This window comes from Equus asinus, chromosome 2 (assembly GCF_041296235.1).
Source record: "Equus asinus isolate D_3611 breed Donkey chromosome 2, EquAss-T2T_v2, whole genome shotgun sequence".
NCBI classification, from domain to species: domain Eukaryota; kingdom Metazoa; phylum Chordata; class Mammalia; order Perissodactyla; family Equidae; genus Equus; species Equus asinus.
The window spans coordinates 82,425,696-82,441,751 of NC_091791.1; the positions used below are offsets into that span (position 1 = coordinate 82,425,696).

Sequence of the window (16,056 nt, forward strand, 5' to 3'; positions counted from 1 at the left end):
TCAGTCATGTCCCAACACTGTAAGATCCAGGCTTCTGCCTTGTGCATGCCATGAGTGATAAGAACCTGCCTAGCCTCAGTCTAGTAAATTCAAATCCTCAAATGACTGAAGCAGACACTGGAATATAGGTTTATTTATACAATGATAAATAAAACTGTCCACATAAACCTAAAATTCTGGCCAACATGAGTAGTTTATTCTCTCCCTAGACATCAAGATACAGCAAAAACCAACTGCAATCATACCCAACTTCACTGAAATCACAAGAATTAAAAATAACAAATCCAATCATCCAGCAATTACACTTCAAATGAGATGAAAACTTATGTCCTCGACAAAAGCCTGCACACACATGTTTATCGCAGCTTTATTTATAATTGCCTAAACTTGAAAGCAGGGTAAAACTGTTGTACATCCAGACAATGGAACATTATTTAGTGCTAAAAAGAAATGAGCTGTCAAGCCATGAAAAAGACATGGAGAAAACTTAAGTGTATATTACTAAGTGAAAAAAGCCAATCAGAAAGGCTACATACTGCATGATTCCAAGTATATGACATTCTGGAAAAGGCAAAAGTATGGAGACAGTAAAAAGATCAGTGGTTGCCAGGGCTTAGCGGGGAGGAAGGGATGAAGAGGAGGAGCACATGGGATTTTTAGGCCAGGGAAACTATTCTGTGTGATAGTGTAATAGTGGATACATGTTATCATACATTTGTCCAAACCCATAGAATGTACAACGCCAAGAGTGAACTCTAATGTAAATGATGGACTTTGGGTGATGATGTGTCAGCATAGGTGCACCGATTGTAACAAATGTGTCACTCTGATGGGGGATGCTGATAGTGGGAGAAGCTGTACATGTATGGGGTTGAGGGGTATATGGGAACTCTCTATTTTCTGCTCAATTTTGCTGTGAACCTAAAACTGCTCTAAAAAATAAAGTCTATTTTTTAAAAAAAATAACGATTCTATATGATCCATATATCCTACCCATCTAAACAGACTAATACAAGGAGCCACATCATAATCGGAAGATTGCTTGGTGAGCATGAAATACGAACTAGAAGAGTTCAACAAATGGAATATTGAATGGTATTTGGCAAAAACATCTAGATCCCTCTATCTCACAAGTCAGGGACCTTCACAACAGCATAGGAGTTACTTCAAGTCCACTGGCTGTAACTCCTGGATCCATCGCCACACTAGGGCTGCGCCAGGGATCCAGTTCTTTTGCCTCTCCCCTGAGAAGTCCAAGACGGGCACTGCCAACATCTGCCTTGGTGAGCCTTTTGCTCATTGCCTTCCTGGGCTGACCGACTCCTGAGATAACCAACACTTTCCTTTTTCTTAGATACATAACTACATTCAAGTCCCCCAAGGCTGAGAAATTCAGAGAATCTTCCATCCCCATTAAGTGATGTTGATAATCCGATTCATTCTAAGCACCTGCTTCAAGCCTCTAAATACCGACAACGGGTTGTAGCTGAAACAAAGTCAAGGTTTCAGTACTCCAGCAGCTGGACACACGTCACTACAAGGTTAGTCTAAAAAACCTCAGGCTCTGAAATTATGGAGTAGGTTGTTTTCAGCACTACCCTAGGAACATTCTAATGCCACCTGGACACAGCCTCTTGTTTTTGTAATCTGTACTTTGAGAATGTCCTTAAAAGATGTGCAATAACTTACAATTAAAAAAAAATTTCAGAGAAAACAAAACTGTGTACCAGAAGATCAAAAGCCATTAATACAAAAAAGAAAGGGAAGTGGGGAGCATAAGAAGCATTAAAAGAGAAGAGAATAACTGAAAAAACAGCAATGAAGTATAAAACATAGGTCTGAGCTTCCTCGTAGCAAGAAAAAGAAGATGCAGTTCTCTTGACCAGTATGGTCACATGTCGCATAACGACGTTTCAGTCAATGACGGACCACAAATATGACAGTGGTCCCATAAGATTACAATGAAGCTGAAAAAATTCTTATCGCCTAGTGACATCGTACTTCTCGTAACGCATTACTCACGTGTTTGTGGGGATGCTTGTGTAAACAAACCTTCAGGTCCTTCCGGAGGTACCCCAGAGGAAGGCACCGCTATTAGAGGAGATGACGGCTCCATGCATGTTACTGCCCCGAAGACCTTCCAGTGGGACAAGATGTGGAGGTAGAAGACAGTGATATTGATGATCCTGACCCTGTGTAGGCCTAGGCTAAGGTGTGTGTTTGTGTCTTAGTTTTTAACAGAAAAGTGTAAAAAGTAAAAAACACTAAAAAATTTTTTAAATAGAAAAAGCTCATAGAAAAAAGATATAAAGAAAATATTTTTGTACAGTTGTACATGTTTGTGTTTTAAGCTAAGTGTTATTACAAAAGAGCTGAAAAGTTAGAAAATTTTAAAGTTTGTAAAGTAAAAAAGTTACAGTAAGCTAAGCGTAATTGATTATTAAAGAGAGAAAGAAATTTTTTAAAAACTTAGTGTAGCCTCAGTGTCCAGTGTTTGTAAAGTCCCAGGCCTTCACATTCACTCACCACTCACTCACTGACTCAGAGCAACTTCCAGTCCTGCAGGTTCCATTCAGGGTAAGTGCCCTACACAGGGGCACCAGTTTTTATCTTGTATACCACATTTTTACCATATCTTTTCTATGTTTAGATGTGTCCTTGTGTTACAGTTGCCTACAGCATTCAGGACAGTAACATGCTGCATAGGTTTGCTGCCCAGGAGCAATAGGCTATACCATAGAGCCTAGGTATGTAGTAGGCTACATCATGTAGGTTTGTGTAAGTGCACTCTGTGATGTTCGCACACAACAAATTCACCTAACACCACATCTCAGAATGTCGTTAAGTGATACATGACTGTGGTAGAAACATCTCAGTTCATTAGAAGAAAACCTTTTTTCCCTGCCTCTGAGCTAACAGTAATGTGTCACAGGATCGCTTATATAAGGGGCATAGAATAAGATAATGAAGGACACATCACACCTGATAACATCTTCATAACATATTCACTGGTGTTCCACAAGCGGCTATGTCTTAACTCAAGCCTCAGTCAGAGCTCAGGATAGAAAGCTTCGTTTTGTAAATGCAGTTACACAAAGGAATAAAAACAGAACCATTCTCAAAGTGGGGCATCAGAATTGTCTAGGGAACACGTTAAAAATGAAGAGTGCTGGACCATAACTCCGACTGACTAAATTAGAAGCTCTGGGTGTAGAGCCTGAGGATTTACACTTTTAACAAGGACCCCAGGCACACTGCTTTAGACTTCCCTTCCTACACAGATGTTATCTCAGCTAGGTTTCTAATTACAGTTAAATGACAGCAATTTCAAACTGAAGTCACTTAAAATAAATTGGAGAACAGCTATTCTATATGGCTAATCCTAGATATAAGGCACATGGTGATAAGGATAATGGTTTAATCTGACTATTAAAAGCACACTTTCTGGCACTAAGGGCCATAAATTATAGATTCTTATATTTATTACATCAATTTTCTGCCAGATAACAATGCAGTATCAAGCTCTAATAAAAATCAATATAATCTGATGATTTTCCCATAGATGGAAATTAAGTGACCTGAGAAAGGAGTACTTTTTCCTAATTCACAGTAACAACCATAACAGCAAAAACAATAATAATCTCTAACATTTAAAAAGTTCTTACTTCCTGTCAAGCACAATTCTAAGTGCTTTATATATATAAATTCACTGAATCCTCATAACAACCCTTTGAGGTAGAGGGCCACCCACTTTGACACAATTGTGGGCTACAGAAATACCACTAACTTGCAGGAGCAAGAATTCTCTCTCAGGAAGCAACCCCACACCTGTTCAAAGCCTCAAACAAGTACACACCCAAATACCAAATTTTTTGCACCATAAAGTATGGAAGAGATGACTGGGGGCCTAAAACACTTTAAGTTAAAAATTACCAAAGGGCTATTTCTCCTATAATAAAATATGCAACAAATTTTAAGCAGAGCTATATCCCAGTAATAAATAAGATATAAAATGCATCTTGAAATAATAACGCATTACCTACTTAATTGCACTTTTTACAACTTTTCATCTGACTACTATCACATGTCTGTTAAAGACAGTGATTTTGGTTTTCACATCACGTTGAAATGTTCTTCCAGACAACAGTCAGTTGGTAGGTGTAGCTGTTTCTTGCATCTACTCCCAGAACATGAAAACATATTACATTAGGAGGACAAAAACACGATTTATCTGAAAGCTGGACCAAACTGCTCAAAAAAGAGCACTGTTATACACACTCCATGCAGAGATCTGCTACCAGAGAATTCTCAATGTAGCAGTATTTCGATAAAGGCTATAAAAAAAGAACATTAAAAACTCTGGAATAGGGGCCGGCCCCATGGCCAAGTGGTTAAGTTCACACGCTCCACTTCGGTGGCCCAGGGTTTCGCTGGTTCAGCTCCTGGGCACGGACATGGCACCACTCATCAGGCCATGCTGAGGCACCATCCCATATGCCACAACTAGAAGGACCCACAACTAAAATATACAACTATGTACTGGGGAGATTTGGGGAGAGAAAGGAAAACCAAAATCTTTAAAGAAAGAAAAAATGAATGTAAAGATCAGATACAGATTTTCTTTATACGGGATACCAAGAAACTCATATCTAAAATTAATCAAGAAAAAAGCTAGTGCAGAATTTTGAAGGCAAAAACAGTAGAATAAAAGACCTAGGATTCTGAAGGATGATATGATCACCCATTTTTAAGAATGGACTCACTCCACCTTGGGACTAATCTTCAAGGACTATAAGCCAAGAGGTTAATTAAGACAAAGTTTTTCAATAATTTAGCTTATTTATTAGTTTAAAAGAAGTCTACTCACCAATACGACAAGATGAACAAACTTTAAGTTTAAAATATATATACTATTTTGTAAGAAAATGTATTTACTTTTTAGAGATGCACAGTAAAGTACTTAGGGATGAAATGCCACTATCTATATTATTTAATTCAAAATGCTTAGGCATGGGGCTGGCCCCATGGCCAAGTTGTTAAGTTCGCGTGCTCCGCTGCAGGCGGCCCAGCATTTCGTTGGTTCGAATCCTGGGCAGGGACATGGCACTGCTCATCAAACCACGCTGAGGCAGCATCCCACATGCCACAACTAGAAGGACCCACAACAAAGAATATACAACTATGTACTGGGGGGCTTTAGGGAGAAAAAGGAAAAAAATAAAATCTTAAAAATAAATAAATAAATAAAATGCTTAGGCAAAAAATAAAAGAAATGAAGCAAATATGGCAATATATTAATAACTGCTAAGTTGACATAACAAGTATATACAGGTGTTCCCCATACTATTCTCTCTACTTTTCTGTACATTTGAAACTTTTTATAATAAATACAGAAAAATACACATAACCTTAAATCTACTCTACTTCCAGAAATTAATCCTACAAATACAGCTCTGTGCACTAAAAAAGGCCTAGAAACAACGACCAACCTAGCAGCAATGGGTACCCCTAGAGCTCAGACTGTGGCCTCCAAACACTATTTGCCACTAAAAAGAGAAATCAAGCTCTTGGAGAAACGGCTGATGGTGATGTGGGGCGAGAAATGTGTAAGAGGAACCTTGCATATTTGATAGCTTCCTTATCATATCAGAAAGGAAGCTATCAAAAACCATTGGGTCACATCAAAAGTACTCAGGAGACAATCTGAAGGGATTCCTACGGGCCAAAGATGGGACAATCAATAATCAATAAGAATGATAACAGCAATAGACTCAAACATGTCAAACATTTAAACCCATGACTTTATAAAGATCTCTTTTAAGTTCATTGGTCTTCTAGTGAATCGACTCATTATTATGAAAACTGATAAAGAAAAGAATCAAACATTTATCCTGACTTTTAATCACCCAATTATTTTGGAAAGCAAGTAATTAACACAGGGAAGTTTTCCATGAAATAAGTTGTCCAGCTACTATCTCACCCATCAGAAGACTGATAAAAGAAAGAAAATTATTGGAATTTTACCACTTTACAACCCCAAATGAAATACTGGATGTAAGCAATATTCATCAATAGCTGCTAACATCACAAATAGTTATGACCAGACATTACGTGCTTCCTGATTGAAATACACATCACCTATAAAGTACTTGTACAAAAAAAAAGTCAAACCTGAATCTGATCAAGGTTATATATAACTATCAATACACAGGAAATGTAGAGGACAGAAAAACATGTTACTGACATCATGGGAATGTCAGAAAAATCTAGAATGTGGAAAATTTTACAAGATAAATACCACATACTTTTTAACAAATAGATTGCAATAAAGGAAAAAAAGGAATGTGGGGGATCAATTCAAGAAATCTCATATCCAACCAACAGGAGTGCCAGAAAGAAAAAGCAGGTAAACAGAAGGGTAAAAATTATCAAAGACATCTTAGAAGAACATTTCTCGTAACTGAAGAGATACATGTGACCTCAGATTGAACAGGCTTAACCGAGAAAACACCGAAGGCAATCAGCGAAAAAAACACCCACAGCTAGACCCAGCTGCTTTTCACCATGAGCCCTTCTGTACTATATTTTTACCATGTTCGTGTATTATTTTAATATTAAAAAAAAGAAAAAGAAAACACAGCAGCAAGGCTGCAAGAATGTCCCAGAAGATTAATTAGCACTATTACTAAATGAAACTATAAGAAAATCTTGCGATGTATGATTTTAACAACATCATCTAAGACCTAAGCAAAAATCTCCTTTCAACATGGAAAATTACAATAGTTTTCTAAAAACCAAGAAAAAAATGAATCTGACAGAAGTCTTGTGGTGGGCATCAGAGATATGCATGGTGGGCTCAGATCTGTTAAGAGTTCCAAGTCAGAAGGTGGAATTCAAATCCAGCTATTTGTGACAACATGCATGGACCTTGAGGGTATTATGCTAAGTGAAATAAGTCAGAGGGTGAAAAGTCAAATACCTATGATCTCACTCATAAGTAGAAGGTAAAAACAACAACAAAGAAACACATAGCAACGGAGATTGGATTGGCGGTTACCAGAGGGGAAATGGGGAGGGTGGAGGGTGAAAGGGTGCATGGCACAAGTGTGCAGGGATGGACGGTAATTAGACTTTGGGTGGTGAACATGATGCAATCTGCACAGAAATAGAAATAGAAATAGAACGACGTACACCTGAAATTTATATAATGTCATAAACCAACGTGACCGAAATAAAAAAAAAAAAGAAGTTGGAATTTGGTGACAGGAAATTGATATGCAGGTTGGTAAGAATATGTGAAGAATGGAGAAAAATATTAGAGACCAAAAGCAGACTTCTCACTTTTCTCATGAAAAGTCAATTATGAGCCCTTGTTCCTTGAATAAATTCGAATTGCCAATATTTCCATTTCAATAGGTTACAGTGCATTTCAGTGGCTATTCAGGATCAATAACTTGAGTGTAGAACATAATATATCTCCATAATATTCTAGAAGAAATATATTTCAACCATTTTTTAAAAAATTAACATTAATATAATAGTAACATTGTTAGTATGGGATAAATGGAACCCAAAATACTGTAGGACGATTTAATTTAGTCACTGCATACAGGCAGGCAATAATATCATATTAGAAAATAATTACTAAGGGCAAAGCACCAAGAAGACAACCACCCAACAGGACCTATAAATACAGTATATACACATATTGATATGAGGCAACTCCAAGTATACAGACATGAGAATAACCATGTCATGAATATATAATGTCTAAGGATACAAATGCATATTAACAAAAAGGTCCAGGGGCCAGCCCCATGGCATAGCAGTTCAGTTTAGTGCACTCCACTTCGGTGGCCTGGGTTTGGGAGTTTGGATCCCAGGAGCAGACCTCCACTACTTGTCAGCCATGCTGTGCTGGTGACCTACATATAAAATAGAGGATTGGCACAGATGTTAGCTCAGGGCTAATCTTCCTCAGCTGAAAAAAAAAAAAGGTCTACTTATAACATTTCATTAAATTAGTCATATAACCATATTCTAAATACAGGATATAAACTAGTACATTAATTTAGAAAGAGTGCTTCCTTACCCCACATTTCATGAAACAATTCTAATCAGACTCTTCAAATGCATTTATGACACCAGTGTCTGGCTATCTCACTAGAGACCTCACACAGTTATGCAGGATATGTGTGTTAGTTTCCTATTGCTGCTATAAAACAATACAAATTTGTTATCTCACAGTTCTGGAGGTCAGAGGTCTGAAGAGGGTCTCACGGGACTAAAATCAAGGTGCTGCAGACCTGGGTTCCCTTCCAGAGGCTCTAGAGGAGAATCTGTTTCCCTGCCTTTTCCAGCTTCTAGAGGCTGCACGTGATCCTTGGCTGGTGACCTTCCATCTTCAAAGCCCACCAACAATAGCCAGTAGAAACTTTCTCACATCACATCACTCTGACGTGGTTCTTCTGCCTCCTGACTCCACTTCTAATGATCCTGTGCTTACGCTGAGACTGCCTGGATAATCTCCCTATCTTAAAGTCAGCTGAGTAGCAACTTGAATTCTCCTCTGCCATGTCACCTAACATGATGCCCCGAGGTGGGGAGGAGGGGGCATTATTCTCACCACCTCAGCACATCTTCTTTACTTCCATCTAAACAGTTTTAAGACATAACTTTTATTTAAATCTATGTATGATGCTACCTCAAGAAATTAAATTTCCAACCACATGTAGCCATTTGTAAAACATTACGACTGTTGCATTTCTTTTTAAAGCACTTTTGTAAATGTTTATCTACAACAATAACAATTGCTGACCCCATGCACCAGTAACTGGTCTAAGTGCTTTAAGCATCTTAACTCAGTTGTCATAATGGTCCTATAACAACATCCAGTGAAGTAACCCCGGGAGCAATTATTAAATCCACGTTCAATTTCTCTCCCTCTTTGTACCAATTTCGTCAGATGACCTCTAAAAGAAATCCAAAAGCAGCATCCATTGAGGTAAAGTAATGGAGAAAACGCCCCAAACAATGAGATAATTAATAAGGAGTAAATACATAGTCACTCCCTCCTTGCAGAATTATAATTTTCAAGAAAAAGAAATTTGTCTACTAATATATGTATGAAGGAAATATCAAACTCACAGGAAATTTAATAAATGAAAATATGTACCACTTCATATTCGCTAAACTACCATTAAACAGCTTCCATCTGTATTATCACATTTGTGATGCACCACTCTGATCCGCCTTCAGGAACTGGCACTTATTCCCCCAGCTGCTGCTATATAGGATTTTGGCAGTTAGCCTTCAACTGTGGGCCCTCTTTTAGAATTGTCTTCACTGAAAAAAATCACCCTGCCCAAGGGCACACCCCCTTCCTAGGGCAACAGAAACCCAATGGTAGATCATCACAGAGGTATGAATGCCCAGCCCCCTGTCTCAACCAGGAAAGACTCTGAAGGAATAACCAATCTTCACAGTGCCTCATGGGGTCAGCTGAAACCTTTGCTTAGACAACATCACAGCCTAACATCTCCCTCACCAAGCCGTTCTCACTGTTAGCCTGATCTCCAAGGTGGTACCCTTGGGCTGAGCTGGCTGTGAGTTTCCGGGTTTGGATAACCTCCATGCACTCTAGTTCATGGAACCACCCAATCCTGCTCCCTTTCCTTCCCTTCCATTACTATTAATCCCAAGAGTACTCCCTAATAAACTTTCTGAACACTAAACTTCACAAATGTGAATCTCCATCTCAGGCTGCTTCCCGAAGCACTGGTTGGTGTATTGGAAATTTCCAAATATTTGACACTGATCCACTACTTCCAGACAGTGATTTGGCAATTTATATCAAGAAGCTTAAAATAGTCATGTTCTTGAGAAGCAATAGGGCAGAAAAGAGCATGGGCCCTGATGCATAGATTCAAATCCCAGCTCTGCTACACGAAAGCTTTGAGACCTGAGTCCTGGTCACCTCATCCATAAGAATGGGACTAATAACATCTATATTGTAGAGTTGTTGTTATCACACAGTGACCACTTAATTAGCAATTAAGGTTGCTAATCAGCTGACTTTAAGATTAAATGTTACTTTCTCTTCCCATTTGCCAATTAATCCCAGTCAAACAAGGGGAAAAAAAAAAAACCTCTCCATATGAAGTATCTGTTTAAAGACTTCCAGGGTAAACCTTAGGTCCAAGAAGGCAGAGTCCCTATCTACCTGGTGCAGTGGTTCTCAAACCTTAGTGAGCACCAGAATCCCCTGGAGGGCTTCTTTTTCTTCTTGCTGAGGAAGATTCTCCCTGAGCTAACATCTGTTGCTAGTCTTCCTCTTTTTGTATGTGAGCTGCTGCCGCAGCATGGCTACTGACAGACAAGTGGTGTAGGAACTGAGCCTGGGCCACTAAAGTGGAGCACGCTGAACTTAACCAGTAGGCCACATGGGGGCTGGCCCTGGAGGGCTTCCTAAAACACAGATTGTTGGGCTACACCTGCAGAGTTTCTGATTCAGCAGTTCTGGGGTGAGGCCCAAGAATTTGCATTTCTAACCAGCAACCAAGTGATACTGATACTAGTCAGGGACCACACTTTGAGACCCTCTTGTCTAAGTTTATCACTGAATCCCCTTGTACCAATTCAGTCTAGTTCCTAATATACAGAAGATTCTTAAATATTTGTTGATTGATGAAGACATAAAAAGAAGTCTACTACACTATTATGTATAAAAGTAAAAAACTAGAAAATAATGTCTAAAAATGGGGACTAATTAAACTATGTACTATACTAAATGTAACCGTTAAGAAATACAAGTAAAACCATCAACAAAATGAAAAGGCAACCTAATGAATGGCAGAAAATATCTGCAAATCATATATCTGATAAGGGGTTAAAATCCAAAATATATAAAGAACTCATGCAGCTCAATAGCAAAAAGCAAATAATCTGATTAAAAAATGAGCAGAAGAGCTGAATAAACATTTTTCCAAAGAAGACATACAGATGGTCAACAGGTACATGAAAAGGTGCTCAATACAAGTCATCATCATGGAAATGCAAATCAAAATCACAAGGAGGGGCTGGCCCCGTGGCCAAGTGGTTAAGTTCGCACTCTCTGTTGCAGACGGCCCAGTGTTTCATTGGTTCGAATCCTGGGCGTGGACATGGCACTGCTCATCAAACCACACTGAGGCAGCATCCCACATGCCACAACTAGAAGGACCCACAAAGAAGAATATACAACTATGTACTGGGGGGGCTTTGGGGGGAAAAAGGAAAAAAATAAAAATAAAAAAATAAATAATAAAAAAACCACAAGGAGCTACCACCTCACATCTGTTAGAACAGCTATTATCAAAAAGACAAGAAATACCAAGTGTGGGCGAGGAGGGGGAGAAAAGGGACCCTTGTGCACTGTTGGTAGGAATGTAAACTGGAGCAGACACCATGGAAAACAGTATGGAGGTTCCTCAAAAAATTAAAAATAGGACTACCATAGAATCCAGAATTCCACTTCTGGGTATTTATCTCAAGGAAACAAAAACACTAACTTGAAAAGATATCTGCACTCCCTTGTTCATTGCAGCATTATTTACAACAGCCAAGACGTGGAAGCAACCTAAGTGTCCATCAATGGGCAAAAGGATAAAGAAAATGTGGTGTATATATATACACACACATACATATATATATATATATATATACACACACACACACAATGTAATATTATTTAGCCATAAAAGGGAAGGAAATCTTGCCATTTGCGACAACATGGATGGACCTTGAGGGGAGTATGCTACATGAAATAAGCCAGAAAGAGAGAGACAAATACCATATGATCTTGCTTATGTACGGAATCTAAAAAAAAATAAGAATTTATAGACACAGAGAACAGATCGGTGGTTTCCAGAGGCAGACAGTGGAAGGTGAGCAAAATGGGTGAAGGGAGTCAAAAGGTACAAAGTTCCAGCTATAAAATAAATAAGTCCTGGGGATGCAATGTATAGCACAGTGACTACAGTTAATAGTACTGTGTTGTATATTTTAAAGTATACTTTCAATATACAAGTATACAATATACAAAAATATACAAGTATACTTGTAACTTTGAAAGTAGCTAAGAGAATAGATCTTAAAAGTTCTCATCAAGGGGCTGGCCCCGTGGCCGAGTGGTTAAGTTTGCGCGCTGCGCTGCAGGCGGCCCAGTGTTTCGTCGGTTCGAATCCTGGGCGCGGACATGGCACTGCTCGTCAGACCACGCTGAGGCAGCATCCCACATGCCACAACTAGAGGAACCCACAACGAAGAATACACAACTATGTACCGGGGGGCTTTGGGGAGAAAAAGGAAAAAATAAAATCTTTAAAAAAAAAAAAAAAAGTTCTCATCAAATATGATACAAATATCAAATCATTATGTTGTACACCTGAAACTAATATAATGTTAAATGTCAATTATATCTCAATAAAAAAAGGAATACCAGTAAAATAATGCTGTAGAAACACAGATAAATACCAAAAGTGAACAGAACACAAAATCATATTTATATCAATTTAAACTACATTAAATACAAATTAAAGGATTAATGACAAAAGAAATTTCAAAAAGTCACTTAGTTTTTGAGTTTAGGAGTATGAGAATTCAAGATTTTTTGTTATTGTTTAAAGTTTACTCAGGAGATATCTTAAGGTTGAATTAATATAAAAAGCAACACTAAATAATTTGATAAGTGTATAATTAAATAAAACCATAGATACCATAGGATATTGTCACCCAAATAAAACAACTGTAAATAGGTAGCACCTATAAATTGGTTGTTAGTTTCTTCAAAATTGGTTATAAAGCACTACTGAGAAGTCTACACGGAAAAAATTACAAATAAATACATATACATACACACATAAAATCATAAATTACCTGCCACTGGAGGGACATCACCGAAGAAACGCACTGTTGCATGTTCTCCATTAACTTCAACTCTTCGACCAATGACATCTGATGTCAAAGCGTCATTCATTATAATATAGCCAGAATCCAAAAGATGAGGAGATCTAGGAAGAAAATGACACCAGTGATAAGAACTTAATAAATTTTCTTTTTGAGGAAGATTAGCCTGGAGCTAACCTCTTTTTCTTGAGGAAGACTGGCCCTGAGCTAACATCGTTGTCCATCTTCCTCTGCTTTATATGTGGGATGCCTGCCACAGCATGGCTTGACAAGCGGTGCATAGGTCCAAACCTGGGATCCGAACCAGCGAACCCCGGGTCACTGAAGCAGATTGTGTGAACTTAACCACTGTACTACCAGCCCGGCCCCACTTAACAAAATTCTTCAGAAAAATTGCTTTTATCTTCATGTAGATATTTATGAGGTCAATGCTCCTGACCAATTTAGTTTTCATATTTTGGTGAAGAGAAGAACCTAATAGGTTTATGTATCATACTTCCATAATTTGATTTTACTTACTGTCTAACTATATTTTGATAATCGAATCTATTTTAAAATCTTGTTTAACTCCAGTTAGCTCACATCACATGACTTGTCAATTCTCTCACTTACTGGAAGGGGTGGGAAGGAAAGGAGAATAGAGAAAGAACAGAGAGATTAAAAGAACCTTAAGGGCCAGCCCGGTGGCGCAGCAGTTAAGTGCACATGTTCCGCTTCGGTGGCCTGAAGTTCGCCAGGTTCGGACCCCAGGTGCAGACATGGCACTGCTTGACAAGCCATGCTGTGGTAGGCGTCTCACATAGAAAGTAGAGGAAGATGGGCACGGATGTTAGCTCAGGGCCAGTCTTCCTCAGCAAAAAAAGGAAGATTGGCAGCAGATGTTAGCTCAGGGCTAATCTTCCTCAAATAAATAAATAAATAAAAGAACCTTAAGAGATATGCCAACCACATGCAATGTATGGACTTTATTTGGATCCTAATTTTTAAAAAGTGTAAATAACTTTAAAAATAAAGAAATTATGAGAAAATTGAAACTTGAACACTGACTAGATATTTGATATTTAAGAATAACTGTTTCCAATAAGGCTAATAAAAAGCCTATTTAGAGGCTAGCCCTGTGGCTGAGTGGTTAAGTTCGTGCGCTCTGCTTCGGCGGCCCGTGGTCTCACCGGTTCAGATCCTGGGCACGGACATGGCACCTCTCATCAAGCCACGCTGAAGCGGCATCCCACATGCCACCACTAGAAGGACCCACAACTAAAAATACACAACTACGTACTGGCGGGCTTTCGGAGAAAAAGGAAAAATAAAATCTTTAAAAAAAAATTTTTTTTAAAGCCTATTTATTTTGGGGCTGGCCCTGTGGCCGAGTGGTTAAGTTCATGCGCTCCGCTGCAGGCGGCGCAGTGTTTTGTTGGTTCGAATCCTGGGCATGGACATGGCACTGCTCATCAAACCAGGCTGAGGCAGCGTCCCACATGCCACAACTGGAAGACCCACAACGAAGAATATACAACTATGTACCAGGGGCGTTTGGGGGAGAAAAAGGAAAAAATAAAATCTTAAAAAAATAAAAAAATAAATAAAAATAAAATTAAAAGCCTATTTATTTTGGAAAAAAGAATAATTGTTCAATTTTTAGCTGCAATAATGTTATAATAGTTATGATTTTTTTTAAAAAGACTATCTTTTAGAAATACACATTAAAATATTTACAGATTTTAAAAAGTTGTATTTTAGATATTTCATGCCAGTGGTAGTATAGACAATACATTGAAAAGAAGTAAGAAGCAGAGTGGCCACTTAGAGAAATCTTGCTGTAATTCAGGTGAAAACAATGAGAGCCTGGGCCAAGGCATTGACCTCCATCCACTCATTCAACACACGCTAAGCACCGACTAATGCTAACCACTGTGCTGGACCTTACATTGTTGTAAACCACACGTGGGATTTCTGCTTCAGAAGCTTACAGTTTAGTGGCAGCTAGATCTGAGAGAAGGCTATGGATTGTAGAGAAAATTAAGAGCTAGAATCAACAGGGTTTGGTGATTAATTGGATAGAAATGATAAAACAGAAGACTAGGAAGACTGTCAATATTTTTTCTTGGGTAAATGGTGGTGCCACACACCGAAATGACTAACACAAGGGGAGGCTTACGTTTGGGAGGGAAGACAGTGAGTTTGAGGTCATGATGGACGTGGGTCTCTAGTTCAAAAGACATTTTGCATTCGAAATGTGTATTTGAGAGTCATCAGCACAATTTATAACTGATGCCACGAAAGCAGATAAGATCAAAAGTGTATTAGGTGGAAAGAAAAGAGGATCGATGACAGAACCCTGGAGAAATATAACATTTAAAACGGAGAGGAATGAAACTCCCAAGAAGTCAGGGGAGCAAAAGCCAGAAAGGATAAAACAAAACCAGACTGCTGGCATCTTGGAATCCAAGGGCAGTAGGAATAACGGAGCAACAGTACCAGAGGCTGCAGAGAGCTCCTGTGAGACTAGGGTTTAAAAACTTTGTGTACCAATCAATATACATAAATCAGTAGCATTTCTATACGCTAACAATGAACTAACAGAAAAAGAACTCAAGAACTCAATCCCATTCACGATGGCAACAAAAAGAATAAAATAGCTTGGGATAAATTTAACCAAGGAAGTGAAAGATCTATACAATGAAAACTACAAGACTTTCTTGAAAGAAATCGATGACGACATAAAGAGATGGAAAGACATTCCATGCACGTGGATTGGAAGAATAAACATAGTTAAAATGTCTATACTACCTAAAGCAATCTACAGGTTTAACGCTATCCCAATCAGAATCCCAATGGCATTCTTTACAGAAATTGAACAAAGAATCCTAAAATTCATATGGGGCAACAAAAGACCCTGAATTGCTAAAGCAATCCTGAGAAAGAAGAACAAAGCTGGAGGCATCACAATCCCTGACTTCAAAGCATACTACAAAGCTACAGTAATCAAAACAGTATGGTACTGGTACAAAAACAGGTGCACAGATCAATGGAACAGAATTGAAAGCCCAGAAATAAAACCACACATCTATGGACAGCTAATCTTTGACAAAGGAGCTGAGGGCCTACAAT

At 38.5% G+C, this 16,056-nt stretch overlaps 1 protein-coding gene across 2 annotated transcripts in view; it reads right to left on the reverse strand.

The window, feature by feature from the left end:
- Window positions 1-16,056, reverse strand: part of TBCE (tubulin folding cofactor E) — a 70,373-nt gene that overhangs the window by 41,782 nt on the left and 12,535 nt on the right. For both annotated transcript variants that reach the window (XM_014846550.3, XM_014846551.3), the window contains one exon: window positions 12,916-13,049. In XM_014846550.3, coding sequence (XP_014702036.2) covers window positions 12,916-13,049 — 134 coding nt within the window. The remainder of the gene's footprint in view (window positions 1-12,915; window positions 13,050-16,056) is intronic.